The sequence below is a fragment of the Nuphar pumila genome, chromosome 11, assembly GCF_984573655.1.
Source record: "Nuphar pumila chromosome 11, dmNupPumi1.hap1.1, whole genome shotgun sequence".
NCBI classification, from domain to species: domain Eukaryota; kingdom Viridiplantae; phylum Streptophyta; class Magnoliopsida; order Nymphaeales; family Nymphaeaceae; genus Nuphar; species Nuphar pumila.
In genome coordinates, this window is record NC_143259.1 from 9,706,699 (window position 1) to 9,719,760 (window position 13,062).

The 13,062-nt window shown below is 37.1% G+C and overlaps 2 protein-coding genes across 2 annotated transcripts; one reads left to right on the forward strand and one right to left on the reverse strand.

Moving 5' to 3' along the window:
* The first annotated feature begins 7,395 nt into the window (after nucleotides 1-7,395).
* On the forward strand, nucleotides 7,396-8,891 carry LOC149821886 (acid phosphatase 1-like). The gene is made up of 3 exons (XM_089980456.1): nucleotides 7,396-7,829; nucleotides 8,103-8,312; nucleotides 8,499-8,891. The coding sequence occupies exons 1-3, from the start codon at nucleotides 7,420-7,422 to the stop codon at nucleotides 8,674-8,676; spliced, it is 798 nt and encodes a 265-aa protein (XP_089836582.1). The 5' UTR covers nucleotides 7,396-7,419; the 3' UTR covers nucleotides 8,677-8,891.
* Nucleotides 8,892-9,306: 415 nt separating this feature from the next.
* Nucleotides 9,307-12,653, reverse strand: LOC149821887 (peroxygenase-like). The gene is made up of 6 exons (XM_089980188.1): nucleotides 12,551-12,653; nucleotides 12,284-12,433; nucleotides 12,072-12,157; nucleotides 11,887-11,981; nucleotides 9,646-9,771; nucleotides 9,307-9,454 (listed from the first exon to the last, which is right to left on the reverse strand). Exons 1-6 carry the CDS (start codon nucleotides 12,651-12,653, stop codon nucleotides 9,307-9,309), a joined length of 708 nt encoding a protein of 235 aa, XP_089836314.1.
* Nucleotides 12,654-13,062: the final 409 nt, after the last annotated feature.

Below are 13,062 nucleotides of genomic sequence, written 5' to 3' on the forward strand. Positions count from 1 at the left end.
CATAGACCGTGTGTATGAGAAGCATAAAAGAAGCTAAGGAAATCGAGATTTCCATGAAGTTTAGGAAGCGAGGAGTATTAGGCTTCTGAAGCGAGTTTTCGGGAACGAGCTTCCCAACTACCTAACAAGCTTCCGGTTACTCTGGTTTATCAACCCTAACTCCTTTAAAAACTGAGGAGATTGCCAATAACAGCATTGCTAAGTAACCCGGTTCTTCCTCGACCTTCAACTTGCTGATTCAGGATGTTGACTACATCTCTCCGAGAAGACTCAATACAAACCTTCCGATCAAGCAAAATCTGATTTAGGAAAACATGCCATCAACTCCATTCTCGATTATCGATAGAAGAGTATCCTTGAACCCACCCTGCACTTAGAAAGTTACCATGCTATCCCTTATTGTGAAACCAATCAACCATCTATCACGGAAGATAAATGTACATTAACCTTTATCCAGTCCTCCTGGGGATTCCATCGGCCAGAATTGCGCGATCATGAGTTCATGTAGGAAGGACCAGAGGTTGTGGTTTATAGCCAATGCGCACACCCTTCAATTTTACAGTCACCGCCTCCGACTGTCCACTCAGGGTCTTACAGTGGTATCAGAGCCACAGGTTCTCTCCCTGGTGGCATTCGAAAACCAACTCGGCTTGCGTATACTGGTTCAGGAACAAAAGCAAACATTCCCGAAAAACAGAAATTGAAAAGATTTTTGCAAAAAAGCTTAGTAAATCTTTTGTTTTTCCGCAAACAAATAGCGAGTGAAACTCGATTTTGAAAGGGGCTGTGCCGAAGTTCAGTTTTTTGTCAGAGTGCTTCCGGCAAGATCAAATCCACTCCTCATTACAAGACATAGAGAGAGAGTGTGAGAATAAAATAAATAAATAAATAGGACAACGGTCCCTTCTGAGCATCGTTGGAATTTTTAGGTGTTGCCGGAAAACCAGGTGTCTCCGAAAAAACTGGGTGTCTTCGGAACCGTCATTGGTTGCCGACGAAGGCAAAACCACCAAACGCGTTTTCTCAGTCACCGGAAACCACCACTTGAACGGTGGTGGTCTGTTACCCGAAAAGAGAGAAAACCCTGCGTAAGGAGGAAGAAGGGTTAAGACCCTTCTTACCTTCTCGTTATCATCCTTTTTAATAAAACTTGTTTTATAAGGTTTATAAAGTAAATTATATTGTTTGTCCTAGTTTTTGTTACAAATTCCATTTTGAAAATCTAAAATTTAGAACAAAAGGTTATGTTTCTGCTTTTCCCATAAACAAACCTGAATACTAAATTTTTGTTATAACCGGCCCTTTTGATTGTTGTTTCTTTCAGAAACCAACTTTTCTGTTTAAAAAATTACAGAAAAGTGTCTGTAATTTTTTTGTGGATTAAAGGTTTTACTTCTGATATTTTGTTCAAAGAAGTTTCAGAAAGTTATAAAAAAAGTGGTTCTGCTTTGCAGAAAACCACCTAAGTATGTTATTTGTTTAAGTTAGCAAAAAATTGAAGTTTCTCACCATATTTTTACATATGTTATGATTATGTTGCATGGTTAAACTAGAATAGTGACACAAAAGGTTTAAATTTTTTTGTGTGAAATAAATTATTATAATTTTTAGTTGATAAATACTTAATCACTAGTAATTTTTATTTTAGGTAAAATGACAAACATAATAATTATCGTTGAGTTATCTAAAATTGAGAAATTAAATAGCACAAATTTTAGAATATGGAAGAGAAAGATGGTATATCTGATAACCCAGAACAAAACCTTGCATGTGTTGAACAATTTACTCTAGTAAAGATGAAAAAAAAATATAACAAGTTCATTGAGGATGATCAACTTGCTTGGACAACTCTCATATTCATGTAAGATGATCTTATTTTGGTTTTTGAGGACGGTGACAACCAAAAAAATGATGAAGGCAGTTAAGAAGAGGTACAATATGACTTTATAAACTCAGATCCAACTTCTGTTGGAGCAGTACAATTCATGCAGGATGAAGGAGTCTGACAATATCATTGACCATGTAAATCACATGCTATTGATATCTCAGAAATGATGCAGATCTCTACCATTATAAGTAGCCTTTCTTCATCATGAAAAATGATCGCAATTGACTCACCCTAACTAAGTTTCCCTTTTAGTCAACTCTTAAGCCAGAGCATATGAATAAAGATAAGAGGAGAGAAGTCATGAACACACAAGTCACCTTGCCTGAACCTACTTAAAGGGACAAAGCATAAGTGTCTATACTTCAAGAAATTTAGGAGGAATTTCAAGGGTTGTTGAGTTTAAAATAAGAACCCAAGAGCAGCCATTAAGGGTTCTTGCTTTTCTTATAGAAAAACAGGGCATTTCAAGAAAGATTGCTCAAACAGATCAAAAAAAGAAAATTCATGAAAGCAGTTTGCAAAAAAATGTGAAATAGTCTGCACAGTATTTGAGTCACTAATCACTGATGGTGACCTCCAGGATGGTGGATAGGGGCAACGCCACACAACTCAAAGACAAAAGAGAGACTTGTAGAATTGAAAGAGTTGAAACCTGGTGATCACAAGATATATATGAGTAATAATACCTATAAGGATGTGGTCAAAATTGAAACTTATAGGCTTCAATTAGGAGAGACTATGACAAATGTATTATATGTACTTTCTATGAGAAAGAATCTATTATCTGTACTAGACTTTGTCAAAAAGAACTTCAAAGTATGTTTTCGTGGTGATAAGTTCACAATTAGAAAATGTGGAAAGGTGAAGCTCAAGGGTTACTATGATCTAGACCATGGACTATTTCGCCTTGATGTAACTCCTTTAAAGAATAATGCAATGACTATTTCTAGTTATACTGATTATGCAATGGTTGTGGATGCATATTTATGGTATTTAAGGTCAGGGCATGCAAACATAAATAAAATAAAAATAGTAATTAGCGTGGAGTTACTACTTTCTCTAAAAAATATAGATTTTGAGAAATGTGAACCATGCATATATGAAAAATGCTTAAGAAACCTTTTTCTAAGGGTATCAAGGCATTTAAACTGCTTGTTATGGTGTATATTGATATATATAAGCCTTTAACAATAGAAACACATGAAAGAAAATCATATTTTATCACAATCATAGATGACTATTCAAGGTATGAATATATCTACCTAATTTTTAAAAAATCTGAAGCTCTAAAAATGTTTAAGGTATATAAACATGAAGTTGAAGGGGTTATTAGGAAGAAAGATCTAAATAATCAGATTTGATAGAGGTGGTGAATATAAATTTGATGAGTTTAAATCCTACTGCAGAAATAATAATATAACTCCTCATGCAACTATGTGTTGTACACCATAATAAAATTATATAGTAGAGAGAAGGAATAAAACTCTAATGAATATGACAAGATCTATGTTGGCACAAATCTTTTTAAGAAGTTTTAGAGAGAAGCTATAAGCATTGCCATAAACATTCTCAATAGGGTTCCTTCTAAGGTTGTAGAGCTTACACCTATAGAGTTTTAGACTGACAGAAAGCTAAATTTAAGTTTGGGGGTCGCCTGCATATGTGTTGATTCTTAGTCAGATGAGAGACATGTTAGATATTAATCCTGAAAAAGGATTTATAGAAAGTAAAAAACTATAATTCTTAGAAAGTACATGTGACTTTGATCATGAGGATGATGGTGTCCCTCTTGATATCATAGATGATTCTATGACACCTAATCAAGAGTGAGCATATTAAATAAATTGTGGATGATTAACAATATTCACAATAAAAAATTAAGCAGAAATTGTCCAGAACTCCTCTCTTTTATCTTATTGACTACTACATTTTTTGAGTGAAAAATTATGTTACTCCATGGATTTGGATGAAAATGGATTTAGATGAAACTCTTGATAATCTAAGTTTTAATGATATAATTGTTTCTAATGAATCTAAACATTGAATAGAAGCAATAAAATATGAGTTTGATTCCATAGAAATGAATAACGTTTGAGAACTAACTACTTTCCCTAAAGGTTGCAAGGCAATTGATAGTAAGTGGGTTCTAAAAAAGAAACTCAAGATAAGTTCAAGACAAAATTAGTTGTAAAAGGTTATTCTCACGTGAGGATATAAATTATGAAGAGACTTATTCTCCTGTGAAAAATTGGCCTCTATTCACATTATTTTGACATCGGTGGCTTATTTTGATCTTAACCTACATCAAACAGATACGAAAACAATTTTTTTGAATGATAAATTAAAAGAAACCATATTTATGCAACAACCAGAATACTTTAAAATTAAATGTCAAGAAGATAAAATATACAAGTTGAATAAATCCTTTTATGAGCTTAAAGAGTCACCTAAGCAATGCTACTTGACTTTTCATAAGGTCATAACCAACTTGAGTTATGAGGCAAATAATTTGAACTATTATGTATATGCCAAGAAAAGTGAGAGTAAGTTTACTAGTTTGTCCATCTATGTTGATAATATACTAATAATAGAAAATAATATAAACATGATAAATGAGACTAAGTCTTAATTGAGTTCTCAATTTGAATTGAAATGAAGGATATATATGTGTGAAGCCTGATATATCCTTGAAATCAAAATCCAAAAAGATAGAAAACAGAGGTTGTTGTGTCTAAGTCAAGAAAAATATTTTGATTATATTCTAAAGATATTTAAAATGAAAAGTACCAGGGCAAAGGGTACTTTTATAATTAAAGGCTTAAAACTAAGCAAAAATGATTATCCAAAAAAATAGACAAAAACTGTTAGATGTTCCTTATGCTCAGGCAATTGGAAGCCTGATGTATGCAATGCTTTGCACTAGACATGATCTAAGTTTTGTTGTGTATCTAATAAGTAGATACAAGAGCTGAAGTTCCTCATTAAGAAGCTGTAAAAAAAAATTAGTTATCTAAAGAGAACTAAAAAACTCAAGTTGTGCTATCAAGCAGATAAGCTAAGGCTTTGTGAGTTATTCAGATTTAAATTTTGTTGGTGATAAAGATGAAGCAAAATTCACCTCTGGTTATGTATTTACTTTAGGCGGTGAGCATTTGCATGGTCATATAAGAAGTAAGGGTGTATGGCACAACATACTCAAGAAGCTAAATATATGGCCTGTAATATGACAGTCACCTTTAGTGTTTGGATAAATCACTTTCTAAATGGTTTAAAAATAAATATTTTGAGGATCCAATTCAAATGTATTGTTATAACAAAGTTGTTATTCATTTAATTCATACAAGAACCGATAGCTTTAAAAGTAAGGATGTTGAGGTCAAATACCAATATGTTTATGATATACTTATGAAAAATGAAATAGCACTTAGTTATGTTTCTTCAAGCAACATAATCACTGACATGTGAGTCAAATGATACTCAAATATGTTTAATTCATGAGTATACAAGTCTACAATAGATTGTGTGAATAATATATAACTCAAGAATGTGTTTTGATGCTAAGTCTTACTAAATGAATAAGCTTGAAACACTAATGGCCCCTTATGGTCAAGTAAGAGATGTAGGATAATGTATTCGTAGACAGCCATTGGGAGGGCCCCAAACTGCTGGCCATGTGTTTTTGTAACAATTAACAATATCTAACTGTTAACTAACATAAATTAAACAACAATAAGTCATTACAGAAAATACACATTAACATGTTCTAAGAGATTGAAGGGGCATTTCTCCTTTGAGCGCACCCTTTGATGGATACAATGTATAACTTTAGAGACCAACTCTCTACACAGAAAAATCTAAAAATACAGAATGCATCAAAGGACCAAAGGTTGTGATTTGTGATTTATAACCACGATCTACAGTATAACAGCCCACACCCTTCAATCTTACAGTCACCGCTTCCGCCTGTCCACTCTTATAGTTCAGACATAAGGCAATCATGAGTTGGGAGACCATCTTCAATTGCAAACCGATGAGTCAATGCAGCCCGAGGATGATGTTTCGGAAACCAAATGAATCTGGCACACCAAAGAGTATTGCTTTTGGCTCTAATATCAGGCTTCCTTTATAGAGATTTCATTAACCCCTTTGGTTGTAAATTGGTCTTCCCTACTTGTGTCGCAGGATTCATTAATCAATTCATTAGAAACCAGAGGATCCAGGGGACAATACTCCCTACTTGACACAGAATGGTGCGTAGGAAGCGTTTAAAACTTGGCCAACTTTGAAAAGTGAAACAGCAAAAATAGTTACCAACGGGGCCTCCACTTGTCTGGTAGGAGCAGTTAGAGCACGTCACGTTGTGTTGGGATGATGCAAGTTCAAATCCCAATGGTATGGTTGTTGTATAACTGGTGGGAGTCTGCCTAACCCTAGCTTGCCTTTAAAAAAAAACAGCAAAAATAATTAAAAAATCATCTGATAAAGGCAACTTGTTAAAGTCGGAGGACAAAGGGGATCTCAAGGTTTTTTCAGCCAATGTGAGATCGGTGATGGGGGTTTTCCCTTGAATTATCACCCTCCTCTTCCCACCCCCCCCCCCCCCCCACCAAAAAAAAGAAAAAGAAAAGAAAGGAAGAGAAAAAACTGCTGCTGCAAAGAAAAAGAAAGGATAGTTAGTAATAAGGAAAATGACAAAACTGGTTTTAAATAATGACTGTGTTTCGCATTAAAGAAGGCAAATGCAAAAATCTGGCATAAAACTTAGGTTTTTAAAAATTCAGCGAGCGGTATGGATGGGTTAAGTTCAGTTTTAATTTTATAAAATGACGTTAAAAGAACAGATGTATGTATGAGATCTTTACTTGAAAGTCAAGTTAGGGCATAAAAACTACAAGACTCGAATCCAAGGCTCAATATGACTTGATTCTGAGAATTGATAAATGGGCTCACACAGAATACCCATCTAAGATACAACGCAAACTTCGTTAAAGTCTGATTTGGAATGTATAAAATAAAAGAAACAATTACTTCATTTGTTTGAAGGTCTTTAATGCAACCCCCAATCATTTGATTGCATCAACGAAACCCGCAGCATGTCTGACACTCCCACCTTCTCCACTGCCCCACTGGGGCCATGTACTGGGAATTTATCATGCCAGCCAATACACCCAACAACTTCCCTAGTAATACCAAAACTTTCTTCTTCAAGATGAACATAATGGCTTGTTAAACAGCCAGACTTTAGACTTAAAGACTCAGTATATTTTGAATAGATATTATCTCAGTTCAGCCATTTCCTTTCATATCAAAAGTCAAGACATCCATGCACTGAGATATAATTATTAAAAAACATATCTAGAATTTGCCAGCCTAGCTCCTACTGTACCAACATGTGAAAGGCAGCTCCTTCAAATTATTAAGACACGATCCACCATGTGTAGTAAACGTACATATTTTGTCATATTATCCCATTGCTTCAAAGCATCAGAGCCTGCCTCCCATCTCTCTCTCTCGGTGAAGTTGGAGAAAAAATGGTGAAACATCCAGATCTGGTATTGTCCCTGTTGATTTTTAGCATGCTTGTGGAAATGGGGATTGGGGATTGGAATATTTTGCACAACAAAAGGGTTGATCCTTTGCACGTCAACAAAAAGGTTGATCCCAATATCAGTTTGAAGAACTACTGTGAGAGTTGGAGGATCAATGTTGAGCTGCACAACATCAGGGAGTTTGAAGTTGTTCCTCAGGAATGTATTGAGTACATTGGGAAGTACATGACCTCTACCCAATACAAGGTTGATGTTGAAAGGGCAACAGAGCAGGTCACCCTCTATCTCACCAACAACTTTGTGTTGGGTGGGGATGGTAAAGATGCTTGGGTATTTGACATTGATGACACTCTCCTGTCAACAGTGCCTTACTACAAGAAGCATCAATTTGGGTAATTCCCCAACCTTTCCAAAATGCAGTTTGATGACATTTCTTGATAGAACATACCTCCTGATTTTTGTAAGATCACCAATAGCTCTGATAGGATCTTTCTATTGGTAGCTTCCAACTCTTTGTTACAGCAGATCTATAGTTCTTCAGCATTGCATTTGACAAGAACACCAACAGAGCATTATTTCTTTTGAACACCGCAAAGTGCTTTTTCTGTCTTCTTAAAAGTTGGATACTTGTATATGTTTTAGGAAATGTAACGTCTGTGTGGCAGGGGTGAGACACTGAATACTACATTGCTAGAGAAGTGGATGAAAAGTCGCAAAGCTCCAGCTCTAGAGCACTCCCTCTCTCTGTATAATCATATCAAAAGCATAGGATTGAAAATCTTCATTGTGTCATCTAGAAACGAGTACTTGAGGGATGCAACGGCTGACAACCTACTGACCGTCGGCTACACAGGATGGACAAGCCTCATCTTAAGGTATGGAACCAACCCTCATGTGCAGCTTACAAATAACTAAATTCTAATCACCATCACATTCAAGTGGCTACAAGCGTTCAAAACAGAACACCATGATTTCAATCTCTCCCTGATGTGTTGAGATCTATAGCTATGGCTCTCTTCATGGTAATCATTGACATCTATGATCGCTGTGCATGTTTCCAGGGAACTTGAAGATGTTGGTATTACAGTACAGAAATACAAGACTGAACAAAGGAAGGAAATTATAGCAGAAGGCTACCGCATCTGGGGTGTTGTTGGGGCTCAGTGGAGCAGCATCCTAGGATTCCCCACTGGCCTGAGGACCTTCAGGCTACCAAACTCGATGTATTACGTGCTGTGAATCAAGATACCATCCTATCAGAAACTAGCTTCCTACATAAATAAGAAAATGTTCCCCCTATAAAGACCAAGATGTCATGCATCATTGTGCTCCAATTTATGTTTTGATTACTCTCTCTCTCTCTCGCTCTCTCTCTCTCTCTCTCTCTAAACTAGCTTCCTACATAAATAAGAAAATGCTCCCAGCATAGATCAAGATCTGTCATTATGCTCCAATTTGTGTTTTGATTAAACTCTCTCTCTCTCAAACTCAGAACAGAACCGGTTTCAGTTTTGACACAAAAGGAATCACAGAACACCCTCAGTTAATCCATATTCAACGAGTCCTAGGTCTCGGAAGAAGAAATAAACAAAGAAATCTGAAGGAACCAATAATGTCAAATCATACAAGGTTGGACGAGATTATGAAGAAGCACTCAACTGAAAAACAGAGGTTTATGCCAACTAAGACAGTTCAACTTAGAAGAACATCAGTTCCTCATATTTACATAAACATGCAACTTAGAAGAACATGAGTTTCTCGTATTTACATAAACATGCCAAACACTCGACATGGAACATGGTCTAGTCTATCACAACAATCCACAACAACATATTCTGACCACCTAAAGCTGCATCTCTCCGTGTTCTACTAGGCTGTTTTCTCATAAGATTGTTGTTTGGACAGGTACTCGAATAAACTGCCATCAAAAGATGCTCTTATTGCTTCCTTGGGTAGAAATCCTTGTTGGTCCCTTGCCAGAATGTAAAGTACTGTCCATTCCAGTTTGCTTGAGATCCTAAGTATTTGTTGGTACATTACAATCAATATAACACCAATTAGAAGCAGGCAAAGAAATGTGCAGAAGGCAAGATCAAATGGATGAAAAAGGTTGTTTCATACTGCAACAATGAGTTGCAAAAAAAAGTGAAGCCGATTACCATGATCAGGATGATAGAAGTATGTATGCAATGGGGTGAAGGAAATTACCAGCCAAATGGGTCCACGGCGATGCGATTTCCTTCAGTCATCGCCCACAGATCTGAGAACGTCAGAGCATCTGGTTTTGTACGGGCATATTTACTAAAGATGTTCTCAAAATGTGCTGGAACATACCTGCAGACCAAATGAATACTTTTGAGAGAATGAGACCGGCCAGAGAGCACATAGGGACCCTGTAACTGAGCCTTGTGCCTGTTCCTGTTGAAGTGTCCACAGGGCTGGTAAACGAGCCGAACAAACAGAGTGTGTTCAAGCTTGGCCCATTCTTATGGTGAGCCAAGACAAGCATGAGATCATGAAGAATCCAAGTAACTAGGGGTGTAAACCAGGCTGAGTTCGGTTAGAGTGTTATCAGACCCGATTCTGAATCAGGTTTAAAAGTAAGACCCAAACTCGACCCAATCTAAATCTAATTCGGGTTAAGGTGCAGTTAGGAGCTGTGGACCCGTATGGGTTAAAAGGGTTCAAGGGTTCTGGTATACATCAGGTCGGGTCTTTAGTAGACCCATTTTGATTTGGGTCGGGTTTGAGCCTAGTAATGGATGAAAATTTTGACCTATATAGGTTAGCCGTTTGGGATATCAACGGTTTGGGTTTTAGCTCTCAAGTCTTGATGTGATCAGTATGGTAGACCTAATTACCCACCAATAAAAAATATTTAAATTAATGAAATCATTTGTTTATTAAGAAGATTATATGCTATCAAAATAAAAGCTTGATATCTATTTTAAATAATGCCAAAATGTGAATATAAAAAGAATATATCCACTCCCACCAAACATTTTATACTAAAACCAAAAAACCAATGATATATCATATTAGAAAATAAGTTCTTGAGTATTATTCTGAAATTTACTTCAATCCCACAATTTCCATCACAAAACGGCAATAGGAAGCATATAAAAAAATGAAATAAAGTTTTAGATTACTAAAATGCAATGCATATTAATTAAAACATCTTAATCCAAATATTTAATTGAATATATAATATTTATCAATTGAAAACTTTTACATGAACCGGGGTATGAAGCAGGTTTAGGTACAGGTCGGTTCAGGTATATAGCCGGCTTGGTACAGGTTCGGTTTTAAAATATGGAGAACCATTTGGTCCGGGTACATAATCATGTTTGGGTTCGGGTCTTCATTTACAATACCCAAAAATCTACCCAATTTTACTACGGGTCTAAATTTTGAACCACGGGTCAACCAATATCGGTTCAGGTCCGGTGTAATCGGTTCTAGACATTGGGCAGGGTTGGGTGTAATCGGTTCAGGACACCGGGTCGGAACGAGTGTACCCAATCTGGTTACAAGTACCTATTGTTTGTTTTACAAAATAAATACAATGTTTCAAAGCTTGAGCAATAGGATTTGAACTCCAAACCTGTTGTTCATATGCCAAATACACTCTATGATGCAAAATATATGTAAAATATTTTCATTACTGTTTGTCTTACAAAGTAGATAAAATGTTTCAAAGCTGTGAGCAATAAGATTTGAACTCCAAACCTGTTGTTTGTTTTACAAAATAAATACACTGTTTCAAAACGGTAAGCAATAGGATTCGAACTCCAAACCTGTTGTTCATATGCCAAATACACTCTATGATGCAAAATATATGTAAAATATTTTCATTACTGGCTAATGAGTCTATAACCAAATACTCGCTGTTCGTGTTCGGCTTTCGAGCCGATTCCATTTAACGGGTTCGAACGAGCTCTTTACAAGCCGAACACGAGTCGAACTGCGTCCCTAGCCCTAGTGTCACACTATATCTTTCTCCTTCCCAATTGTTAATGTGGTAATTTGGTAGCTCTGCATCCCTCAATCCTCATCTTGAAAGATCTCTCTGGGTTGGTTATCTTCACAACCAATAATAGATATGCACTTAGAAACAAGAAAATGGCAGCAACCTCCAGACGTTTCATCAACTCTAGCTGTTACCATCACAATCCAACTACTGATAAGCAACCAATGCTGTTGACATTGGAGGCCACCAGCACCCTTCATGTACATAGGCACATAGAGCAGAGATACCATACGTTAAAAGGCTTTAGCAATTCAATATTCTGCAAGAAACCAGAACCAATATAGACTACAAAAGAACTTGCTAGGGGCTCTCACTCTCAGTATGGCCTCAAGTCGAGCGATTCCATGTTTTGTATAGACGGTATTTTGTGAGCATTGATGGTTGTGATCATGCAAACACTGTAAAATAGAGGAACATACCTTCCCTCCGTATCATAAGTTCCAGAGTCACTACCATGCTTAGCTTTATGGATATTGTGAATATATATCGGAAAGAAGGGAGAAGGAAACCATCCCTGCAACACATTACGAAAGAGCAGAGTTTATTACACATATAAAGACGTGCATGCATGAATCACTGGTTTATGAGAGAGTGAGAGAGGTACTGGCAGCGTTTGGTAGCTCAAGGCAAGGTTTATGACAATAGCCATTATAAGAGATGCGATGATGTTGAAGCCTACCGCTCTGAGCCCTGAAACCAACAACTCACACACATCATTTCCAAAACCTCACAAACCAACACATCCACACTGCAGAAAGAATCAAAGCATAGGAAAAAAGAAGGCTAAAGAGAAACAATAACAACAAATTAGAGAACCTGCATAGGTCTCCCACGGGTAAATGACGCCGTCTCCATCCCTGTCAAAGAAGGCAACGTGCTGCTGAAGGACGCTGAGGTTGTGATGCTGGTGACCAGGCGACCCCGTCTTGTGCTCAGTATCAACCGCAACCAGAGCTCTTGGCACGTCTATAATAAACAAAAGGGAAACAAGCACAAATCAACCGCATCCATTCAACAAACTCAAGACACTTAGAATGAAGAACCACAACTAGGTCTAGACCAAGTTAGAAGGATCTGCCATACATGGCTTAGGGATGGAGTCGTCCAAGTCGGTCCTGACTTTTCTTTCTGCCGTGACGGGTGCCCGGGGCGCCACCGTTGCTAGAGGGTCGACCTCGGTTGCCATTTTTTGGGGTCTCTGTTGGTACTCCTTTCTTCGTTTCAGCTCAGAACCAAGAAGACTTCCACACTCGATCGATGGGAAGAGAGGAGATTGATGGTGTTCGTTGTTGAGCTGTTCTTACTTATAGAGGTCTGCTGCTTCGAAGGTGCCGTGACACGTAGAAGAACACGTATCATATGTGAACAGGTATGTAGCAACACGTAGAGTGAAGATTGTAGAACCGAACACTTCGCGCCTTCACGAGGCCTACTACCCTGGTTATTAGGTTGCAGTACCGGCTCCAGGTCTGGCACTGACTGGTTAAATCAAGCCCAGGCTGAATTACATAACAAACAATATCAATAAAACAAATAAATAAATGAGTACCCATCACTTTCTCTCTCTCTAAAAGCTTTCAACTTTGTGACGAAAT

Bases quoted from the DNA above. Each gene is read 5' to 3' on its own strand.
- LOC149821887 (XM_089980188.1), bottom strand. From the start codon at position 12,653: ATGGCAACCGAGGTCGACCCTCTAGCAACGGTGGCGCCCCGGGCACCC. The intron at 12,434-12,550 runs GTATGGCAGATC...TGTTTATTATAG, and splicing joins CGACTCCATCCCTAAGCCAT to ACGTGCCAAGAGCTCTGGTT. The intron at 9,455-9,645 runs GTAATTTCCTTC...ACAAATACTTAG, and splicing joins GCCGTGGACCCATTTGGCTG to GATCTCAAGCAAACTGGAAT.
- LOC149821886 (XM_089980456.1), top strand. From the start codon at position 7,420: ATGGTGAAACATCCAGATCTGGTATTGTCCCTGTTGATTTTTAGCATG. The intron at 7,830-8,102 runs GTAATTCCCCAA...TCTGTGTGGCAG, and splicing joins TACAAGAAGCATCAATTTGG to GGGTGAGACACTGAATACTA. The intron at 8,313-8,498 runs GTATGGAACCAA...GCATGTTTCCAG, and splicing joins TGGACAAGCCTCATCTTAAG to GGAACTTGAAGATGTTGGTA.